Source organism: Podarcis liolepis, assembly GCF_965112155.1.
Source record: "Podarcis liolepis genome assembly, chromosome: 3".
In the NCBI taxonomy this organism is placed as follows: domain Eukaryota; kingdom Metazoa; phylum Chordata; class Lepidosauria; order Squamata; family Lacertidae; genus Podarcis; species Podarcis liolepis.
In genome coordinates, this window is record NC_139557.1 from 113,149,399 (window position 1) to 113,173,652 (window position 24,254).

At 45.9% G+C, this 24,254-nt stretch overlaps 1 protein-coding gene across 3 annotated transcripts in view; it reads right to left on the reverse strand.

Annotated features, from left to right (window-relative positions):
* Positions 1 to 24,254, reverse strand: part of EFEMP1 (EGF containing fibulin extracellular matrix protein 1) — a 142,802-nt gene that overhangs the window by 76,228 nt on the left and 42,320 nt on the right. For 2 of the 3 annotated variants that reach the window (XR_014523576.1, XM_083494641.1), the window contains exons 6-7: positions 12,142 to 12,264; positions 10,795 to 10,914 (exon numbers count right to left, since the gene is read on the reverse strand). The exons of the other annotated variant lie outside the window; for it this stretch is intronic. Coding sequence is in view for 1 of the 2 variants with exons in the window: in XM_083494641.1 (XP_083350767.1) it covers positions 10,795 to 10,914; positions 12,142 to 12,264 (243 nt within the window). In the remaining variant the exon portion in view is untranslated. The remainder of the gene's footprint in view (positions 1 to 10,794; positions 10,915 to 12,141; positions 12,265 to 24,254) is intronic. 3 annotated transcript variants of the gene reach the window in all.

Here is a 24,254-nt window from a genome sequence, read left to right on the forward strand (position 1 = left end):
TATGCCATGCCTCTTAACACTGGGTTCATGGGTCATGTTGTGGGTGAGCCTGGGACCTGTTGCACAAACTGTAGATGGGAGAGGAACCTCTCAGAAGCTCCTGCAGGATCTCCTGAAGAGGGAGGCTGTGGCCTGTCAAGAGGCCCTTTACGTTTCTGAGAGCTACAGTTCCCACAATGCATTTAGGGTCTCCGTGTTTGCTGCATATGGCTTTAGCTGCAGGTAGAAGGAAAACCTGCTGTGTGCTTTTCTAAGCATACGAATTCAGTGGCTGAAGGAACACGCATGATCTGAAGGTGCCCTCACTGCTTTCAGTCTAAATATACTCAGCTTCTGTAGGGGTCAAGCTCTGGGAAAACCCAGAGCTGAAAGTTTAAAGCAGAAGTTGTCTGTGCATGACACTGTTTGTTTGGCTTCTCATGACGTCAGCAAGAAACCTTCCTCCATCAATCTCCTGTGCAGTTTTGCATTTTGACAAACAGGATCCCTTTTAAAAGATGAAGAAGATGGTTTGTTGTTTTTTTAAAAAAAGACCTAAATCCAGCAACATTTTGGGGGCACCTTTAAAAATTAAAAATAATGTGGACAACCTATCTGAAAAAAATGGGGAGTGTCAAGGATAGTGGACGAATTTATCCAGTGTGGCTGCCATGCTAGTTTCCTTCTATGCTTGAGAGAAATGCTGTGAGTTCTTTTGTTTTAAATATGACAACTTGCCTTCGCTAGGCTTGTTCAGCACCAACCCTAACACTGAGCTATAGCTGCTCTGATTTGCTCAGACGTACGGTGGATTCTGCGGTTGCTGTAATGCAGTTAGAACTGTCAAGGATATGACAAGGTTTGAGGCTGCCTTTAAATCACACAAAATTAAATGCAAAATCCATTTTACATTGTCTTTTGCTTTCTATCGAGAACGTCTGGTATTATGCTTCAGGGGAAGGAAAAACAATATCCAAATTCCTGCGCCATGAGAAATGGAAGTCAAGTGTCATAAATCATGTTATGCAAATTAATACTAAAGTATGCAGCTGTGCTAAAGTAAGTATTCTGGCTTCTGAGATTTTTTTTAAGCAGTGAAAGTTAATCGAACATGTACAACAGGAGTAAAGGTAAAGGGACCCCTGACCATTAGGTCCAGTCATGGCCGACTCTGGGGTTGTGGCGCTCATCTCGCTTTATTGGCTGAGGGAGCCGGCATACAGCTTCCGGGTCATGTGGCCAGCATGACTAAGCCGCTTCTGGTGAACCAAAGCAGCGCACGGAAACGCCATCTACCTTCCTGCTGGAGCGGTACCTATTTATCCACTTGCACTTTGACGTGCCTTTGAACTGCTAGGTGGGCAGGAGCAGGGACTGAGCAATGGGAGCTCACCCCGTTGCGGGGATTCGAACCACCAACCTTCTGATCGGCAAGTCCTAGGCTCTGTGGTTTAACCCACAGCACCACCCGAGTCCCTACAACAGGAGTGGGGGACCTCATTTTCATCTGTCACTCAGGAATCTCCCAGGCCACACTCCTTCTTTCCAGGCCACACCCTCACTGTCCCCTCCATGCCCTCTTTGAGTGCTTTTGCCACACTGGAATGTGCCTTCCACTAGCTTGCCTGGATTGGAAGAGCTGTGAATAGAAGCCTCTAACTTTTGTATGGCTGAAATGTAGCCTTATATACTATTCTCCTGGCACATGGTTTCTGAAAGGGTGCCCATGAAGCAAACCTGCCCCCAGAATGCAAAAGGTCCCCTACCTGATGGAAATCATGGCAGGGGTACAGGAGCGATAATAGCATACGACATTGTCCCTAGATAGGAGGACCATTAAAGTGACAGGCAGGATCAAGTTAGGTTCTCATTGATTTCCATAGCAACAGCTTATGCACGTGCTTAAATTCTGATATTACAACGTGTTGTGTTGTTGTTCTTGTTTATTGTTGGGACTTCAAAGTCCAAATCTGAAAATGGAGGCCTTGGCCCAGTATACCTGAAGGAGCGTCTCCACCTCCATCGTTCTGCCCGGACCCTGAGGTCCAGTTCCGAGGGCCTTCTGCCAGTTCGCTCACTGCGAGAAGTGAAGTTACAAGAAACCAAGCAGAGGGCCTTCTAGGTAGTGGCGCCCGCCCTGTGAAACACCCTCCCTTCAGATGTCAAGGAAATAAACAACTATCTGACTTTTAGAAGATAATTGAAGGCAGCCCTGTTTAGGGAAGTTTTTAATGTTTGATGTTTTATAGTGTTTTTAATATTCTGTTGGAAGTGGCCCAGAGTGGCTGGGGAAACCCAGCCAGATGGGCGGGGTAGAAATAATAAATTACTGTATTATTATTATTATTATGCCCAAAATTCATTGGTACTCCTCCAGCTGAGCTGGCAACCACCATTTTTCTTTTCCAAAGAATTCCTGGAACAATACTATGTTGGGGTGCATGGGGAGTAGCATTCTTAGACATTAAAATGGCAGTCCTCAGGTGAAGAGAGCGCTGATGAGTGTTCCACACCCCTCCAATGCCGACCACACCCCAGAAGATGAAAAGACAACATTCCATTCTCTTTCAAAATCAACCCCATTCTAAATCAGCCAAAACTTCTCTTTTGATAACCTTTGGCACAGCTTTGGCTAAAATTGGGAACCCTTTGAACTATGCGTTGTTGTCCCATGTGATGAGACACCACTATTTTTATTTAAATAAGACCCACCACCTTAACAGCTAGATACCGTCTTTCTAAAAAATGCTAAATAAAAAAAAGAGGGATGGGTGAATCTGACAATTTGGGTTTGTCTTAGTTTCTAATTTTTCTCCAATTTTAACTTCTGTTCTCCATATCAGTTTTTTTTTTAATATAAAGCCTTCATGAAAAATCACCAGCATTTCACTACAAATTTATCATAATATACACATCTTTGCATGCAATTTTGTCTACTATACACATTCTCGCGGTTATTTACCCTAACGTAATTGATTTCTATATGTTGTTCGAATATATGTATTTATATGTACACTTTACCTTAGTATGTGCATTTTTACATGCCTTTTACTTGGTAGGGGAACAGCACTGCAAAATTCGGAGAAGTGCGATTTCAAAACCTGGCTGTGTTTCAGTTCACGTATTGTTTTGGAATGTGCCAATTAGGTAGGTTCACCTTCTAATGTGAACTGAATGGACTCTCCCCCATCCCCAATTAAAACACACAGCACGACACACCTATTACCTACAACCTATGACTTGAGCGGAATCTTGCATCCAAACTGGCTTTTGAATGTGTTTCAGACCATTTTTATTCAGGGTTTTAGTTTTTTTTTAAGTGATCGATTTTGCTGTGGTCCCACCCGTCTTTGCTTCACAGATGGCTCATTTCTTGTAACCAACAATTGCTCTGTATATTTTAATAGGGATGACTAACACGGCCATATTTGTTTTGTCGGAGTTGCTGTTTCTACTTTTAATAGGTTTGGCTTTATGGTCCTAACACCAGGTCTGGTTGTCCAGAACATTTTCTTGATTAGTGGAGGACGGATTTAATAAGAACGAAACACCTGTTGTTAGATTTGTCTGCCAGGTTCCACAAGTTTGAAAGAATGGCAGACCACAACATCAACACCACTCCTGCGAGCCAGAAGAAAACTCAATTCAGTCAGTCACATAAGACCCACAAAAAGAGCCCTGTTGAGTCAGGTCAATGACTCAGCTACTTCAGCATCCTCTTCTCAATTTCGCCCTCACCCCTGTGAGTAAGAATTACCCCCAGATAACTAGGCACGGACACTGCTGCAAAATTCAGTTCCCCACAACTTTTAGACCAGGGGTCCGCAAACTTTTTCAGCAGGGTGCCGGTCCACTGTCCATCAGACCTTGTGGGGGGCCGGACTATATTTTGAACAACAACAACAAAATGAACAAATTCCTATGCTTCACAAATAACCCAGAGATGCATTTTAAATAAAAGGACACATTCTACTCATGTAAAAAACACACTGATTCCCGGACCGTCCGCCGCTCGGATTGAGAAGGCGATTGGGCTGGATTCGGCCCCTGGGCCTTAGTTTGCCTACCCATGTTTTAGACCAAAGGGAACATGGGTAGATGGAGAGATGGAGTAGCAAAGCAGCAGCTGTCCCTAACTGTCTGAGACCAGGAATGTAAGCAGGTAAGGACTCCTATCATGAGGAAATGGCTCCAGTAATATCCCCATCAAACCCTATCCAAGTCAAGAGACAGGTTCTTGACCTGTGTACGCTTAATTGTTGTTGATGAAGAAACAGTTTGGGAGATGAAGAAGCTGCCTGATACTGAGTCAGACCATTGGTCCATTTAGCTCAGGGGTCTTTCCCAGCCCTACCTCAAGATGCTGGAAGTAAAAACTATAGGCTCATAGTCCAGCAGAACTTTGTACTCATACCATCCTTTGAAGGTGCAATATGAGTCAACTGCTCCTTACTGTATCTCATCAGGACAGAATCTGAGACTTCTGGGAGAGTCACTACCTGCACTTGGCTTAACTCCGGGCGATGTCCAGTGTTGCATGAGCAGAGTTCCCTTTGCTCTTTTCCCTTCTACAGCTCCCATGCTGTAGACTTGAGGGACACACAGAGGACTGCAAGGGGAAGGGGAAGTTCCATAGAGCAAGTCCAGATGGGTACAACAGGATATCACCTTTCGTGTACCTTGTCCTAGAGGAGGGCACCAGAAAGTGTTCTCTCATACTGCATGCTACGCTGGTTTGACAGCCATGGACAGAAAGTTCCTACAGAGGGTGGTGAAGACAGCACACAATATCATGGGCTGTCCCCTGCGTCTGCTAGATGTCATCACAGGAGACCATTGCCTCAGAAGAACGAGGAATTCTCAGAGATGACTCACACCCTGGCGAGCACCTTTTTAATCTCCTGCCCTCGGATAGGAGATATAGAAGCATGATAAGCCTTACCAACAGGTTAAAGAACAGTTTCTACCCGTGGGCTGTGAGGCTGCTGAATGAAGACAGCAACATTGCAGCTGACGTTCAGGGTTGATGGTCGTACGACAACACACAGTGTGTAACAAGGACTGAGAGATTGTGGGGGGCTCATTTAATCTCACTGTAAACAAGTGGTACAGTGGCAATAAAGTATTTCTATTTCAGTTCCTCTGGTGGGGAATCTGTCATGCTCCTTCTGGGGCAGTTCTGTAGCTCCTAGAAGTTGTCAGCATGTGACAGTGGCCACACCCCAGGAAACGGCTTTGACTGGCCGGCTAAACCAGGTGAGAGTAGTTGATGGGTCTCATATCCTTGGTGAGTTAGGGACATCCTCTGCATGCAAAGACAGGCTATGGCAGATTGGATGAGACCAAGAGTGGGTTCAACAGTCAAGAAGGCGGTTTCTGCACATATTGTAGAGGGAAGTGAGGCACAGATGGGGCTTGTCAATCTAAGAAGTAGCCCATCTAGGAGAAGGAAAACTCTGATCCTAAACCTCCGCTGCCTTGTGGGACATCTTCAGGAGAAGAAAAGGCTATATAAAACCGGAGTAGGGTCCCTAAGTCGGTTGGATGGTGCCTTGCACGCTTCCTTCCGGCAACTTCTGCAGCCAAGCTGGTGCCAAACATATTGCTCTGCTTTTTTTGGGACCACATCAGCGAGGCTAAGAGGAGGTTCTCATTGTCTTGGCAGCCCAGGACTTCCATACACACTGCCTAGGCTTGTGCCCTGATGCACACCCAATTGTCTCTTGAGACAGGGATGCCAACAATCAGTATGTTGTCCCATTGGCTAGCTTAGCCAATGGTCGAGGATGATGGGAATTGTAGTCCAATAACACTTCGGCCCCCAAAGTTGACAAACACTGTCTTACAGTACCGTCTTCTCAACTGCTTCATGGATAACATAATTCTCAGGGAAGGGGGAAGCAGAGACAAGTTGGCATGGAGGCCAAAGCTGAGTGGAGAATTCCTCTCTCCTCTCAAAACTGGGTCAGGATATGTGTCGCCCTCTATCAATCACACTTGTTATGCCTGTGAGAATTACTCTTCATTTCTGTTAGGAAATGTTGGTGGCATTTTAGCATGTAGCAAACTTTCCCAGAAATCCTATTGTGGTTTTTAAATGCTGGATTCCAGCATCTTCCCCACTTGCCCCCCTCACCCCCCCATACGAGTTTTGGTGAGGGGTAGGTCTATAAATAATTGCTATAAGAAACACGTACTGATAAAGCTTCTCAGCATACAGGCAGTTTAAGATTTATCTGGAGCTGTTTATTACCCTGGAGACCTGTTCTTTTAAAATTCCACTTCGTTTATGACACGAGCCTTTGAGACCAGTAGATCATTTTGCAATGCTCAGGACCATCAACTGCATTGCAAAATGGTGAGATTTATTTCTCCTCAGTGCAGTGTTGGGGGGTCCGTTTTATATCCATCTTAAGAGCATTATCAGAGGGCACAGAAATGTAAAAAACTTGCCGGAATTTCCAAATGTAAAGTTTAGGTATGTGACCCCGTAGCGAACCCTGTTTTGCATTATTAACTTTTTTATTATCCACCTACTACAGAGAGTAACTTCTAGTAGGTACAGATTCCCTCCTGAGTGTAAAGCTTCTTCCCCAGATCACTAACTCTCCAATATTTGAGAGACCAATTTTCTCAGAGGTCTTTGGCTCTGAGAAAAAGGTAGCTTATTGGTTATTGTTTGGATATAAATAGCTGAAACAACACTATTTATTAATAATTCCTAGCAACAAGCCCACCAGCTGGTAGAACTATTAATGGGACTGTAATAATAATAATAATAATAATAATAATAATAATAATAATAATAATTTATTTATACCTCGCCCATCTGGCTGGGTTTTCCCAGCCACTCGGGGGGGGGGGCTGGGCTTCCAACAAAATATTAAAATACAGTAATGCATCAAACATTAAAAGCTTCCCTAAACAGGGCTGCCTTCAGATGTCTTCTAAAAGTCTGGTAGGTGTTGTTCTCTTTGACATCTGGTGGGAGAGAGTTCCACAGGGCAGGTGCCACTACCGAGAAGGCCCTCTGCTTGGTTCCCTGTAACTTGGCTTCTCGCAGTGAGGGAACCGCAAGAATCCTTTGGTGCCGGACCGCAGTGTCAGGGTAGAACGATGGGGGTGGAGAAGCTCTTTCAGATATACTGGACCGAGGCGTTTTGGGCTTTAAAGGTCAGCACCAAGACTTTGAATTGTGCTTGGAAATGTACTGGGAGCCAATGTAGGTCTTTTAAGACTGGTGTTATGTGGTCTTGGCGGCCGCTCCCAGTCACCAGTCTAGCTGCCGCATTCTCGATTAGTTGTAGTTTCTGGGTCACCTTCAAAGTGAGCCCCACATAGAGCACATTGCAGTAGTCCAAGCGAGAGATAACCAGAGCATGCACCACTCTGGTGAGACAGTCTGCGGGCAAGTAGGGTCTCAGCCTGTGTACCAGATGGAGCTGGTAAACAGCTGCCCTGGACACAGAATTGACCTAAGCCTCCATGGACAGCTGCGAGTCCAAAATGACTCCCAGGCTGCGCAGCTGGTCCTTCAGGGGCACAGTTACCCCATTCAGGACCAGGTAGTCATTCACACCCGCTCGCCTCCTGTCCCCCAAAACCAATACTTGGATTCAATCTCAATCTGTTAGCTGCCATCCATCTTCCAACCGCCTCCAGACACTCACACAGGACCTTCACCACCTTCACTGGTTCTGATTTTAAAGAGAGGTAGAGCTGGTCTATAGCTAAATAATACAGGTGGTATAAGACACCTGTATTGGGGTGAAGAACTTCAGTACCAAAGGCATCTTCCAGACCTATCTAGTTGACCCTTGGGAATTCTCCTTGGGCCAGAGGTAACACCAACACACTAGCCAGGAGGACTTGCTTGGCAACTGCAAAGCTTCTGGTCACTCCTCTCTTTGTTATGAGGTGGTGAGGGTACTTGCCTCCCTCCTCGAAAAATACATAGAGTTGAAAGAGGAAGAGCAATACTCTTTCCCACTTCTTTCAGCTCTTTTCAATGCTCAGATCAGCACCTGAGCATCTGAGAGAGGGAAAAGGGAGGAACAACAAATCCTCATTGGTCAGTGCTCATTGGGGACAATATTTAAAAGTGCAAATGTGTCAAGACATGTGCTTCATGTTTATTCAGGTTTCTGTAAGGCTGCAGTTTTTAATCAATTAATTAGTTAGATCAGGGGTGAAGAGCCTCAGGTGGAACTGAAGTTCGCCTGCCAATTTCAGTGTCTTGTTTTTTGAATCTTAAGTTCAGTCTGCCACATCAGTTTGCATTTTTAAGTCGCTTTTTAGTGTGAATTTCCTCCCAAAATAAATTTATTTCTCTGCATCCCCCCCCAATATACACATTCTTGCAAACCAATTTCCTCCAACACAACGCATTTTTGCATGTTCATTTCACCAACATATGCATTTTAATGTACACAGTATTTGGCTGGGGAACTGCATTGCAAAATTCAGAAAACTGAAAATTTCAAAGGATGGTTGGAGGGTTGCCTATGAGAAAATGTGGCCCAAAGCTTGAAGAAGGTTCCTTGCCCCTGAGATTAATTGAGAAAACTTTCTTAATCAGCTGAAAAAGTATCCCTATAAACTTTTAATACAAGCACTTATAAACGCAGATGGCAAACAGCATCTTAAAAGAAACACAAAAAGGAATGCATTTTATAAGACTTTGTCTGCTGTAACAGCTCTGCAGATCGTGTAGGAAGAGAGAAGATGTACTTCTTACTTTAGAAATACTGTGTTAAGCCATGTGCAAATGTAATTGATAGACTAATTCACCAGAAAACTGCTAGGTATAGCAATTTAATTCACTGAAATTATAAATGCTTGTATGCATTACTATGTGTTTAAATTTGATTGGTTGGTAACTGAATTCTGGAGAGTTCTCTAGTAGTTTTCATGTGATTGGCTAACAATGGTCACACGGGAGATATCTATTGATGGAGATACTCCATTTTATATGATGCAAGATGCTTTAGAGTCCACTGTGAACACTGCTAAATTGAATAGAGCGTTGGAGTGCTTCTTCTCTGCTTGAAAGACAGAGAGCAAGGCTGCAGGAGAAGGGGAAAAGGGAAATCCCTTATAGGAGCTGCAAGGCATGGCCTAACTGAGATACAGAAGGCTGAAAGTGCTGTGCTCCGAAAAGAGAAGAAAACACAGTTGTTTGGAAGTTAGAAGAAGAGACTATAATGCTTGAAGAAGCATGTGACTATAAATATTATGTTTTAATTCATCTCTAGCTATAAGTTTCTGCAAGCTTTTGAATGTTAAAGTCTGGACATTGGTTCAATCTCCATAGAAGGGTGTCAGTTTTGAGTTTCTTAGGTGCGATTTCTCTACCCTTACTTCAACAAAACATCAAGGTTTATTGATCAAAATGCCTTTAACAGGTTGCACTCCTAGGTTTCAGAAATAGCAAATGCAGCGGTTGGGGAACCTGCGGCCCTCTAGATGTTGCTGGACTAGCAATGGCCAATGAGCAGAGATGAGGGGAGCGGGAACGGGAACCCACCCATTAGCCTTTGGAGGGCCACAGGTTCTTCTACTTGCTTGCATGAAACCAACAATGATTACACAAACTCCGCTGGCTTGAGAAGAAAACCACAACAGAAGAACAAATCAAGCAACCAACACAATACAGTGGTGCCTCGCAAGACGAAAAGAATCCGTTCTGTGATTCTCTTCGTCTAGCGGTTTTTTCGTCTTGCGAAGCAAGCCCATTGAAGGATTAGCGGATTAGCGCTATTAGTGCTATTAGCGGCTTTTAGCGGCTGATCTGCTGATCAGATCAGCTGATAAGCGGCTTAGCGGCTTAGAAAAAGGGGGGGGGGAGGGAAAAAAACCCAGCAGGAACTCGCAAGACATGGGACTGGCTGAAATGACTGGCAGAATCCGAGACCAGGGGAAAGAGACGGCGGAAGAAGATTGGAAGAAATTTAAAATTTATCTTAAGAAATACTGTAAAATTAATGAGTGCTAAAATGTTGAGGTTATAGAAAATAGGGGACTACAGCTGTAAAAGATTAAGTAAAAGAAAAGAACAAGGGAAAATTAGATAAAATTAAGGGGGAGGATTTGCTGAAACAAATTTGGGAATTGGGATGCAGAAAGGGGAGGTACGGGGAAGTCGGCGAAGTAAGGTTTAAGAAAAAAGGATTTGAAATTATACATGTTTGTTTATGTGTTTGTATGTTTGTATTGTGTATTGTTTGTGTTTATATAAATTGTGAAAAAACAATAAAAAAATTTATGAAAAAAAAGGAACTCGCAAGACATTGTCGTCTTGCGAAGCAAGCCCATAGGAAATTCGTTTTGCGAAGCACCTCCAAAACGGAAAACTCTTTCGTCTAGCGAGTTTTCCGTCTTGCGAGGCATTCGTCTTGCGAGGCACCACTGTACAGGCTAAAAACCATCTTAGTTCAACACTGTCATGACAGGGTCAAGCATTTTAAACTGCTCTGGGCACAGCTTTCCAGGGAAGAATCTAGAAAAGAGAAGAAACAGAAACCCCTGAGAAAACTCTCTATCTTGGCGACCGAGTTCCTGGATTTGATTGGCAATTATGACCACAAGCTCTCACAAAGTTATTAACAGAAACCCAATCGGGGGTAGACAACGTGGTGCCCTTTCGATGCTGTTGGACTACAACTCCTGTCAGGGATGATGGGAGTTGTAGTTCATCACCATCCGAAGGCTCCCGTGTTGGATGTCTCTGCTCTACGGGATGGGACTGTCTATTCCGACAGTGGGGAAGCCTCTTCTTCTGAGTCCAGATCTGCCAAATTCCCCCTCGAATCTTACCTGCGCACGTGTGGTTGTCGGCTGCTAACTGAAAACCAGCGTTGCATTGGCAGTAGTAGCTACTGGGAGTATTCACGCACCGATGATGGCAAAACGAAAGGCGTGCGCACTCATCTATGTCTGGGTTGCCGTAAAAGCGCAGCATTTAAAAAATAAATAAAAACAAAAAAAATGGAGTTAAAAAAACTCGCATTGCCACCATGGCTTTACTCTGACAAGGATAAAGGAGCTAAGATATGGTTACCAGATTTTTTTCAATGGATCCAGGGATACTTTTTTTTTTGTTGTTTTTGAAGCTGAGTAGCAACAGGGAGTCAGTAGTGGGGATGGTGAGGCAAAAGACCCTGGGCCCAAGCACACATGCATATTGTATAAAGGTGCAAAGCCCTTCTTTCGCACCCTGTGGAACATAAATGTGCAGTTTTTTAAAAAACTGGGCAATGGCACGCCATCCACCCGTGACTCCTGAGCCTTCCCTGATCTCCTTCCCCCTTTGTTTTGACAGATCAGGGGAGGCTCTGGAGTCACGGGTGGGCAGCCGCCTTGCTGCCGTGGCACCCACCATTTGTCCTGCACCCGAGCAGCGAGCAGCTCCTGAAGCCAGCCAGAGTCAACTGCACTACCAGGCTGGCTCCGGGCTGCTGAAGCTGCTGCTGCCATGTTTCCGGGGGACAGATTTGCAAATCTGGGGACATTCAGGGGATGGAATTTGTCCGGGGACAGATTTGTAAATCTGGGGACTGTCCCCGGGAACGTCTGGTAACCCTACACTAAGAAGATGATTTCTCATCATTTATACAGCTCCTATAATTTTCTAGCCACTGCATGAAGATTTGAAACAGGGGCATCTCTGCTTACAGGCTTGCAGTTTAGTAGGTATAACACAAAAGGAAAATGGGATGGCAAGGGAAGAGGAAAACGCGAGCCCAGGCACCAATTCCTAGAGCTACTTAACACTTCTTAAAATGGCCAGCTGGACTAGACAGCTCAGAGAGGAGCCAAATGACAGTCGAGTCAATGGAGTCTCTTTCTCATCCTTCAGCTGCAACCAGCTGGAATGACTGCCAATAGATGTTGAATCAGGGAGAGAGAAGGAGCCAGGAGGGATGGAGTTAACCCTAAAACCTAGCTCTGATCACATGTATTTAACAATGGGGAAACATTGCAGAACAACTTATAAAGAGGAATGATGTGTGGGCAGTCCAGTATAAATCTACCACCATTGTACTATCTGCATCAGTGGCCTGTTACAGAATACACCTGTAAACCCCCCCCCCACTACTAGTTAGGGAGAAAGGCCCTTAAACTTTACTGTCAAGGAACATCTTGCTTCTCCACAGTACTTACCGACACATTGGTCCCCTCGCCTCTGATACCCGGCTGTGCATTGGCAGCTGAAGGATCCTCTTAAGTTGACGCATATCTGATCTACCCTACAGTTGTGGGCGCCTGTCGCACATTCGTCAATATCTTTTGAAAGCAAAGAAACAAAAATGACAGCATGGACTTTAGGGACTTTGGAGGTGGAGTCCTAACTTTTCTGTTTGTCTCCAGAACCTTGGGAGAAAGTAGAAGGCAGCTGAATCCCATATTCAAGGACGGATTCTCGTGTTGATGGAACCGTACAATCAACTTGGAGAAGCGAATATTAAGAGGAGACATGCTAGTGGACCTTCAAATACCCAAAGGACTTATCATAGAATCATAGAATCATAGAGTTGGAATAGACCACAAGGGCCATCGAGTCCAACCCCCTGCCAAGCAGGAAACACCATCAGAGCACTCCTGACATATGGTTGTCAAGCCTCTGCTTAAAGACCTCCAAAGAAGGAGACTCCACCACACTCCATGGCAGCAAATTCCACTGTCGAACAGCTCTTACTGTCAGGAAGTTCTTCCTAATGTTTAGGTGGAATCTTCTTTCTTGTTCTCCACTGCTCCAGAAGGCAGGATTAGAGCCAAAGAGAGGGAAGCAGATTTCGGCTAAACATTAGGGGGGAAATTCCTAAGGGTAAGAGAAGCGCAACAGTCAAATAGACCGCTTTGGACACAAATTTGGTCTCTCCACTGCTGAAGGATATGCAGCCAGTGCCAAGGATGACATGGTTACATCCTGCTGCACAGATCCTGCATGGAGAAGGAAGTCAGATTAGATGACTTCCTAGATCCCTTCTAGCACTATGATTCTCTGACTATTGCTTCCTTCTTCCTGGATCCCAGGCTGTACTGTTTGCTGCAAAGTTTTATTGAGATTCTCGCAATACAATAAAAGGAAAATAAACAGACTAATCCACAAGAAATAATAAAAAAGGAAACTAAAAAGAAAAGAGAACAACACCATCCTCTCTCACTGCTATATCTGTGTGAGTGTCGTGAGGTGGTTGGAGGATGGATGGCAGCTAACGGATTGAGGTTGAATCCTGACAAAAGTACTGTTCTTGGGGGACAGGGGGCGGCCTGGTGTGGAGAACTCCCTGATCCTGAATGGGGTAACTGTACCCCTGAAGGAGCGGGTGTGCAGCCTGGGAGTCATTTTGGACTCACAGCTGTCCATGGAGTCACAGGTTAATTCTTTGTCCAGGGCAGCTGTCTACCAGCTCCATCTGGTACGCAGGCTGAGACCCTACCAGCCTGCAGACTGTCTTGCCAGAGTGGTGCATGCTCTGGTTATCTCCCACTTGGACTACTGCAATGCGCTCTGTGTGGGGCTACCTTTGAAGGTGACTCGGAAACTGCAATTAATCCAGAATGCGGCAGCTCGACTGGTGACTGGGAGTGGCTGCCGAGACCATATAACCCCGGACCTGAAAGATCTTCATTGGCTCCCAGTACGTTTCCATGCACAATTCAAAGTGTTGATGCTGACCTTTAAAGCCCTAAACGGCCTCGGTCCAGTATATCTGAAGGAGCATCTCCACCCCTATCATTCTACCCAGACACTGATGTCTAGTGACGAGGGCCTTCTGGCGGTTCCCTCCCTGCGAGAAGCCAAGTTACAGGGAACCAGGCAGAGGGCCTTCTTGGTAGTGGCACCTGCCCTGTGGAACGCCCTCCCAGCAGATGTCAAGGGAATAAACAACTATTTTACTTTTAAAAGACAACTGAAGGTGGCCCTGTTTAGGGAAGTTTTTAATGTATGACGCTGTATTGTTTTTAATATTTGGTTGGAACCCACCCAGAGTTGCTGGGGAAACCCAGCCAGATGGGCGGGGTATAATTAATAAATTATTCTTATTATTCTTATTTTAACTTTTATCCCATACAGAAAGCTGTGAACCCTCCCAGCTCTCACCTGGGACGATTCCTCTCTTTTCTCACCCTTTGAGGTCTCCCCTCCCCGCCTCTCACACAGGGTCCTTCAACCTATCCTTCATCTTCATCAGCTTGCAATTCCATCTGTGAAGTCTCAGGCTGCAATGTTTGGATAAGCACCCGCCTTTCTACAAACCACAAGGAGATCCCTGCGGGATCAGACCATAGCTGTCAAAGTTTCCCTTTTTTAAAGGGAAATTCACTTGTTCCGAATAGGATTCCTTGCAAGAAAAGGGAAAAGTTGACAGCTATGGATCAGACCGCAGGCCCATTCTGGTGCGGCACTCTCCTTCCCACAGTAGCCTACCAGGACAGTTTTAAAAAAGCACTTCTTTGTGCATAGTTGGAACTTTGCAATACGTTCCCAGAAGAAGCAGTGATGGTCACCAACTTGGGCGACTTTCAGAGAGGATTAGACTAATTCATGGAGGGATAAGGCTCTCTGTAGGGACTCGAGTGGCGCTGTGGGTTAAACCACAGAGCCTACGACTTGCCGATCAGAAGGTTGGCGGTTCGAATCCCCGCGACAGGGTGAGCTCCCGTTGCTTGGTCCCTGCTCCTGCCAACCTAGCAGTTCGAAAGCACTTCAAAGTGCAAGTAGATAAATAGGTACCACTCCGGCGGGAAGGTAAACGGCGTTTCCGTGCGCTGCTCTGGTTCGCCAGAAGTGGCTTAGTCATGCTGGCCACATGACCCCGAAGCTGTACACTGGCTCCCTCGGCCAATAAAGCAAGATGAGCGCCGCAACCCCAAAGTCGGCCACGACTGGACCTAATGGTCAGGGGTCCCTTTACCCTTTACCTTTAAGGCTCTCTGTGGCTACTAGTCACAATGGCTGCCTGATGGAGGCAGGAGTGAATGCTGTTGGGATCAGGTCCAGCTTGTGAGCTTCCCAGAGTCATCTGGTTGGCCATGAGAACAAGATGCTGGACATAATAATAATAATAATAATAATAATAATAATAATAATAATAATAAAATTTATTATTTGTACCCCGCCCATCTGGCTGTTGCTCTTCCGATATTCTTACATTCTTAATGGCTTGCAATTCTTCTCTCTCTCTCTCTCCCCCTCAACCCCAGTAGAAGATTCGGCAAGCTGCATCACTGTACTGGGTTTGTGTGTGGCTTCCCAGATTTATGCCTTTTATAATCTGATGCAGCACAGTTTGACAGCAGTTTCTTCTGGCATTCGGCACCAACTGGAAGTCTCTAAGCTGAATAAACAAATTCCTTGAAACTAGTTTACAAATCCCACTTGAACTCTCTATGTTTGTTCAGGAACTGGGGACCAGTGGCATATTCCGGGTGGGGACATGGAAAAGAAAAGATGGATTCTTTCTCATGCAAAATGAAAACAAACTTGACCCCCCCCACCACCACACACACAAAAAAGCCAGATCACAAATGGAATGGACTGTTTTGACTCTATTCTTCAGGCTTGCTCACCCGACACACACACACACACACACACGCACACACTCTTCGAATGCCCAAATATTTTCCTACTTGCTTCCTTTCTATATGACAGCTCAAAAGAAACTTTCCTCCACCCTGACTCAGTCCTTGAATTGATGGCTGTTATCAGTTCCTAAAAGCTGGCTTACTGCTGGAAAAGTACACAGAAGAAGATGGGCAGGTGGAACGCAAACTTTGCATTAACTCACAAAATGCCTGTCATTGCGACCAGTGTGCTTGTGTGTGTGAGAGAGCATGTTTATTATATGGACAGCTAGCATCTTGCAAAGATCTGTATGATGTGTGTGTCGAGAGAGAGTCGAGTTGCAAATGAATGCTTGTGTACAGTGGTACCTCGGGTTAAGTACTTACTGTATTTTTTGCTCTATAAGACTCACTTTTTCCCTCCTAAAAAGTAAGGGGAAATGTGTGTGCGTCTTATGGAGCGAATGCAGGCTGCGCAGCTATCCCAGAAGCCAGAACAGCAAGAGGGATTGATTGCTGCTTTCACTGCACAGCGATCCCTCTTGCTGTTCTGGCTTCTGAGATTCAGAATATTCTTTTTCTTGTTTTCCTCCTCCAAAAACTAGGTGCGTCTTGTGGTCTGGTGCGTCTTATAGAGCAAAAAAATACGGTAACTCGTTCTGGAGGTCCGTTCTTAACCTGGAACTGTTCTTAACCTGAAGCACCACTTTAGCTAATGGGGCCTCCAGCTGCCACCGTGCTGCCGGAGCACGATTTCTGTTCTCATCCTGAAGCAAAGTTCTTAACCTGAGGTACTATTTCTGGGTTAGCGGAGTCTGTAACCTGAAGCGTATGTAACCTGAAGCGTATGTAACCTGAGGTACCACTGTACTGCATTGTGTACTGCCAGTGTTCATCTGCATGTGTTGTAAGCAGAGCTTGTGGGTCTCTGTAGAAGAAGACTTTGACCCCACAAAGGTAATAATCACAACTGTCACTTTATCACCTTTTCCTCTGGCAATGCGGCCCCAGAAGGCTGCCCTTTAGAATTATTATTATTATTATTATTATTATTATTATTATTATTATTATTAAAGTGGCCCCTGGGGCCCCTGCTTTAAGATCCTATGGTAGCAAGGGAGACAATTGGTCCATGGTGGAAAACAGAGGCTGCTTCAATGAACTGGTCCCTTCTTTCCCAATTCTTTTAGCCCTTCTTCTCTAGGCCTTCCTGCTTTCCGTGTCCTTCTGTAGGAACACAGGAAATTGCCTTTCGCTGAGTCACACCATTGTTCCATCTAGCTCAATAAAGACAGCAGCCCGCCAAGGTTTCAGACAAGGGACTTTTCCCAGCCTCAACTGGGAAGGATTGAACCCGGGACCTTCTGAATGCAAGATGGGTACTCTGCCAGCAAGCTACAGTCCTTCCCTGTAAAATCTGAGCAGCGCAGCCAGGGGCATCCAGAGACCGTGTGGCTTGTCCTGCTTCCCTGCGATATGAGGGCTGCTCAGCCAATCACAACCAGAGGCCTCATCGCCCCTCCACTCCCAGTGCCACAAAATCTCATTGCAATTTGAATGGGGTTTTTTTGCAGCGGCCCCCAAGACTTTAAACACCCCCCTTTAGAAACAGTTCTTATAAATTCAGTATGGTTATGAATACTACAGTGGTACCTCAGGTTAAGTACTTAATTCGTTCCAGAGGTCCGTACTTAACCTGAAACTGTTCTTAACCTGAAGCACCACTTTAGCTAATGGGGCCTCCTGCTGCTGCCGCGCCGCCAGAGCACGATTTCTGTTCTTATCCTGAAGCAAAGTTCTTAACCTGAAGCACTATTTCTGGGTTAGCGGAGTGTGTAACCTGAAGCATATGTAACCTGAAGCGTATGTAACCCGAGGTACCACTGTACTATTAAGAAAGCCTTCTCCAAACTGCCTTGCAACCTGCTGAGGTTTATGAGATAATACAGTATAGAAATACTGCAAGAAGTGTTTCTTTTGCAAGTTGGGGGGGGGTTGTGAATGACTCCAGCGCCACCCCCCCTTGCTGTGGCAAAATACAGGTTGGCTTGCATCGCCTCGCGCTTGTTCCCACCAGCTTCCCTAATAGCTGCGCTCCAGCAATTTCCTCTCATTTGCCAAAAATGTACCCAGCGCTCTCTCACGAAGTGATTTATACTGTTTTGTCCCCTTCCGTTGCTGACTTTGGCAGGGCGCTTGTCATTCTGTGCTGAAATTCTGGGTGAGCTGCTTTGAGCTCTCGAAAGACCCTTCCTTTGAAGCAAGCTGCTTTTAAAAAGTCGTGTCAGTGCCCCCCAACTCTCCCCCGTCCTTCCCAGCTCGCTCTCTGCCACCTCCTCGGATCCCTTTGCTGGAACCTCCATCCTAAGAACACACCGACTTGAGAGAAAGCCCACGGATTCTGTTGGAACTTGCTTCCAAGGAGAAAGCATGCTTTAGGGTTTCTTTCTCTCTCCCTCTCTTTACATGCCTGGCTCCATTCCCTCTGGCTGTGACTCACTCTTCCCCAAACCCCTGACTCACGCTGCTCGCTCCCTTATGTAACATTTTAATCTCCGCCGTTTTGCTTCCTACAACCAGATAATCACAACAGCGCCCGGCATTTCCAGCGCCGTTCCCACCGGCCGTTTACACTTCATTGCAATTATTCCCCCAGCTCAGCTCTTTTATGTAACCAAGCCACAGGGTTGCTTTGGTGCCCTTTTAAACCTGTGTCAATCTGGAGCCCATGGTTACGGAGCAACACACTCGAGCCAATCCAAGCACGCGGTGGCTCTCATTATTCTTGGTCGCTAGCTGCAGGGCTGGAAAACTCCCGAGTCCTCCTGGCCCGGGCACCTCGCTATCTAAGGCTGGCACCTAAAGAGGACATGATGTAGAGGCAGGCACCCAACTCCCAGCTGGGAGAGAGCCCAGGGCAAATTAAGAACAACAACACCCCAGATACTTGTAGGCCAAGGCCTATGGGACCGCCTCTCCCGCTATGCCCCACGGAGGACCTTAAAGTCCATAAATAGCAACACCCTAGAGGTCCCGGGCCCTAAGGAATTCAAACTAGCCTCAACCAGAGGCAGGGTCTTTTCAGCACTGGCTCCGGCCTGCTGGAACGCTCTGTCTCATGAGACCAGGGCCCTGCAAAGATCTGATTTCTTTCCTCAGGGCCTGTAAGACAGAGTTGTTCCTCCTGGCCTTTGGCTTGGAATCAATTTGATTCCCTCCCCCTCTTTCCTTTTCCCTTTCTCCTTCTGTGTTGGAACTCCTATTTGGGGACTTCCCTGGCTTTTTTCTGGCCCATGTAGGACCAGTCTGGATAGTTAGCCTTGGTGAAGACTTGATGTTTTTATCCCCCCAAAAGTTTTTGATTGAGTTTCCACTGAAATGAGGCTGCATTTTAATGTTGTATTTTAATCTTGTTTTTTAAGCTGTATTTCAATCAATTGTTTTTATATTTGGTGTTAGCCACCCTGAGACCAGTCTTGGCTGGGGAGGGCAGGGTTTAAATAAAATAATAATAATAATAATAATAATAATAATAATAATAATAATAATTATTATTATTAATGGGGACGCTGTGTCCATCCAGGTGTGGCTAGGTCACAACTCCCATAATCTTTGACCACCGGCCATGCTATAGAACTTGAGAGTCCAACAACATCAAGAAGCTAAATAGGTCCAAATTCAATATAGGCAACTCTCCATTTACACACGTTCAAGGCACATGCTACCATGCCGAACCCAGAAGCAACCCCCCCAAACATCAGAAAAACATCACCAAAAATGGGCGGAACAGGGCAGGGGCAGAGCAGGAGTGAAATGGGTTGTTTGCAGGCTTTTCCAATGGCGTTTCAAATCTACACGATTTCACTCCAATGCACGGTGTCTTGGAATGTAATCCCCAAGTAAATTGCGACTGGGAGAAAGCAAACGCTTCGGGGTGGCCCAAGTCTCTTAGCTTTAGGGCCATCACAGTAGAGACCCTGCTCCATTTGTATGCAGGTATATGTGCTGCTGGAGGAGACTCTTGAGAGTCCCATGGACTGCAAGAAGATCAAACCTATCCATTCTGAAGGAAATCAGCCCTGAGTGCTTACTGGAAGGACAGATCCTGAAGCTGAGGCTCCAGTACTTTGGCCATCTCATGAGAAGAGAAGACTCCCTGGAGAAGACCCTGATGTTGGGAAAGATGGAGGGCACAAGGAGAAGGGGACGACAGAGGAGGAGATGGTTGGACAGTGTTCTCGAAGCTACCAGCATGAGTTTGACCAAACTGCGGGAGGCAGTGGAAGACAGGAGTGCCTGGCGTGCTCTGGTCCATGGGGTCACGAAGGGTCGGACACGACTAAACAACAATATGTGCTGCAGGGCTCCTTTGACAATTCTGTGTGTGTGTTTTTAAAAAAACTATTGTGTCCTAGCAGAGCGATCTTCTGCAGTCCATTTAGTGTACAGTCATACCTCGGGTTACAGACGCTTCAGGTTGCGTTTTTTTTGGTTACAGACCCACCAAACCCCGGAAGTACCGGAACGGGTTACTTCCGGGTTCTGGGGGTCGCGCATGCGCAGAAGACCAAATCTTGCTTTGCACATGCGCAGAAGTGCCGAATCGCAACCTGCGCATGCGCAGACGCACCGCTGCGTGTTGCGAACGTGCATCCCGCACGGATCACGTTCGCAACCCGAGCGTCCACTGTATTTATTTTTCCTGATTTGAACTATCAAATGGTGATTTTCTTGAGTCAAAATGAGAGTCACTGGGGGAGAAAGAGGAGTGTGGGGGGAGCACACCGCCCCTGGCAGTGCGATCCCAGTGGGGTGCCATCGCGGGTACCCCCCACCTGCTCTGGGTGCCACGCTCCCGCAGGCGGCGTGCCACGCTCCCAGGACGTGACCACGCCTCTGCGGGTGGCACGCCATGCCCCCGGGGTGTGTGCCAGCCCTGCCCTCACCTGCTCTCCACCCCCCAGTGCCAGAGCATGAAGCTCCGCCACTTATGAGAGTACCCCTAAACATTTTATTTTAATAGAAAAAAGCACTGGTAGCATCTATAGGAACCTAACCTTTAGCACCTGCACTGGTTACTTGACCTGCAACAAGAGGCCGGCGGATTTTGGCAGTGTTCATTTCTACCTTTTAAGCTGCAGTCTTATTCCCAAGCTACCTGAGAGCAAGACTTTAGGAAATCGACAGTTCCCATTGCTTCTGCACAGAATTGTATAGGATTGCTCCACCTTTGGAAAGAAAAAAAAAACTGCACCTGACTTTCTGCAAGCTTCAACCTCCACTCCACCCCGGTAAATATCCTCCCATAAATGTACAGGTTTTTTTTCTTTGCAGGACAGGCCTTTGAAGAGTCCTGGCGAATTATGTCTACTGTTTGAGGGAAGCGTTTCCCAAGAGCTGAAGGAAATCCATTCAACGTGCTGCCTCTGCTTCTTGTGACGACTGCGCTTTAGGACGGCGGTGCCCTGACATGCCCTCTCTTAACATTCCTCCCTTATATTTCTTATGGCTAAAGCCAGGCTCAGCGGCTATAGGCTTCCCTGGACTCTCCCTTGATCCCTTCCTTGCACTTCGCAGCAACACCAGGAACCTTGCTAATCCTCCGCTTTCCTCTTCTGCATTAGCAAAGCTATCTGCAATCTCTGTCAAAGGCTTTTCTTTTCTTCATTTCCCTAGCTACTTCCTTCCATGCTTGGAATGTTGCACATCTGGGCTTAATGCCCAGATCACTTTTAACTCCTTGGTTTTGGAAGCTCTGGTTTTATTTATTTATTTATTTATTTAATACAATACGAAAATGTCACCTACTATCTTCGAATCAGGAAGCAGCTCTAGGTTCGCATCCACATCGTACCTTTAAAACACACGGCTCCCCTCTCCCCCCCCCGCAAGAATCCTAAGAACTATGGTTTATCCCACCACGGAACTACAATTGCCCGAACGCTTAACAAACTACAGTTCCCATGAGTCTTTGGGGGGGGGTAGCATGTGCTTTTAAATGTGTGTTGAAAGTGCTTTAAATATATGGCATGGATGTAAAGTAAAGGAGCCCTGGACAGTTAAGTCCAGTCAAAGGCGACAATAGGGTTGTGGCGCTCATCTCGCTTTCAGGCCGAGGGAGCCGGTGTTTGTCCACAGACAGTTTTCCGGGTCATGTGGCCAGCATGACTAAACCACTTCTGGCACAACGGAAAACTGTGACGGAAACCAGAGCACACGGAAATGCTGTTTACCTTCCCAACACAGCCATACCTATTTATCTACTTGCGCTGGTGTGCTTTCGAACTGCTAGGTTGGTAGGAGCTGGGACAGAGCAACGGGAGCTCACTCTGTTGTGGGGATTCGAACTGCCAACCTTCTGATCGGCAAGCCCAAGAGGCTCAGTGGTTTAGAACACAGCGCTACCTGTGGTGTGGATGTGGCTGATGTCAAAAGGATGGTGAAAAAGGTACTGAAATACAGTATCTCTCTCTAGGAAGCCAATGGGACCCAAGGCTAGTTAACTTGTGGTGCGTCCTGCCCTAGGGAAATTAATGACTGCCACCATCATGATTTCACAAGACGCAAGTATTCTGATTTATAAGAGAGCTTTCCAAACTGTGTGTCGCAACACGTTAGTGTGTGGGCTGCAGTGTGTAGGTGTGTCACGTGAACGCTCCCCGTGCTACTCCCGGGGCTCAAAAGGGGTGAGTTTAACCTCCGGTTTGCTAGTAAAACTGAATTACGGTGTTGCTAAATGATGCATGACTAAAAAGTGTGTCACCGGGGCTGGTTTTTTTTCAGCTGGAGCTCAATGGAACGCAGATCTGGTACCTCTCAGGTGGGCGCCATTATAAGAGAACAAGGGTAGCGTTCATGGTGAAAACTTTGGAAAGCTCTGATTTATAAAATGCAATATTGTGATGGAAGCATTTTTGCTGGGGACTGACATGATGCTGAATTGCAGGGTCTTGTGAATCTGCACAGTGCTGCAAGTTGCCCAGAGTGGCTGGGGAAACCTAGCCAAATGGGCGGGGTAGTAATAATAATAATAATAATAATAATAATAATAATAATAATAATATCCATTGCTTTATTGCTATATTTTCAGTGTTTTTATGAATTTTTAAAATGCGCTTGTATCTTCTTTTTTTGGTAATCCACTCGGGCATAATGAAATTTGACGTTGAGCAGGATATAACTGCAAATAATAAATGCATTTTGACTCCCGCGTTGCAAATGAGCCTATAAGTGTTGGTTATGTTTAACTTTGGCATCATGATCTGAACACTATGGTGCAGTTTATCATCAAAATGCCAAAAGAGCCTCTTGCCAGTTATGTTAATGCCAGCAGTCAAGATTGTGAACGGGTGGATAATAATGATAATAATAATAATTTATTATTTATACCCCGCCCATCTGGCTGGGTTTCCCAGTTAGCAAACTGGGCCAGCTTTCTCCTGCAGGAGTTGCCTCTTTAAATCTGTTCCTTTCACAGATGAAGCAAGCACGAAACCAGCGCAGTGTGAGCGCAGCTCTTAACCCACCCACGATGACCAATAAATGTTGGAGGATCGTCAAAGGAAAAAAATAATGATCGGAGATAAAAGAGTTCCCCCTGCTTTCCCTCATGGCATATCGTCTTCAGAACAAATATGGAACATTTCCATGGATTTCGTTCAGCACCATATACTTCCCAAAAGAACAGGAAAAGAGAGCATGACAGCTAAATTAAATTAACGTCACCAAATTAAACTCCCTGTTCATCACTGCAAAATTAAGAAAGGGAGGGGGAGAGAAACACAACACACCCACCCACCCGAATCAAGTCAACATGTGCGATTTCTTTGCTTATATAAGTTAATAGAAAAGCTATTTGACATTTGATACGAAACTGCCACCCTTCGTTGAAAGACAGCCAGCAATCTGATTATGCTCTAACGGTGTCCAGAATTATGTGATTTTCTTTTGTTGGGTTTGTCGTTTCCAGTTTGGTAATCACTTCTGTTTTTGTTTACTTCCCTCCTTGGAAACCTAGGAAGGAAACTACATCTTCCATCATCCCTGAACATCCACCAATCCTGGCTGAGGGCTGTTGGGAGTGAGAGCCAGACAACATCTGGAGGACCACAGATTTCCCCATTCCCTAACATCTGGAGGACCACAAATTTTCCTATCCCTACTAAGCTGAACTTAGCCCAATAGCCACCTATTAAGTGCTTGCCAGTTCCTCTGTTTTACTCATCCAAAACAGGGAGCAAAAATGGGAGGTTTATTGCACTTCTGGTAGGCTACTGAACATGGCTAGAGTTCATGGAATCACAGAACTGTGGAGTTGGAAGGTACCCAAGGGTCATCTAGTCCAACCCGAATCTCAACTAAAGCATCCCTAAAGCCATTCCAACCTCTGCTTAAAAACCTCCAAGGAAAGAGGGCCTATCACTTTCTGAGGGAGTCTGTCCCACCGTCAAACAGCCTCACCATCAGAAAGTTCTTCCTGATATTTATTCAGAATCTCCTTTCTTGTAACTGATTCGAGTCCTATCCTCCAGGGCAGGAGAAAACAAGCTTGCTCCATCTTCCATGTGTCAGCCCTTGAGATATTTGTAGATGGCTATCGTACCTCCTCTCAGTCTCCTCTTTTTCCAGGCTAAAGATACCCAGCTCCCTCAACCGTTCCTCATAAGGTTTGGTCTCCAGAACCCTGCTCATCTTGGTTGCCCTTC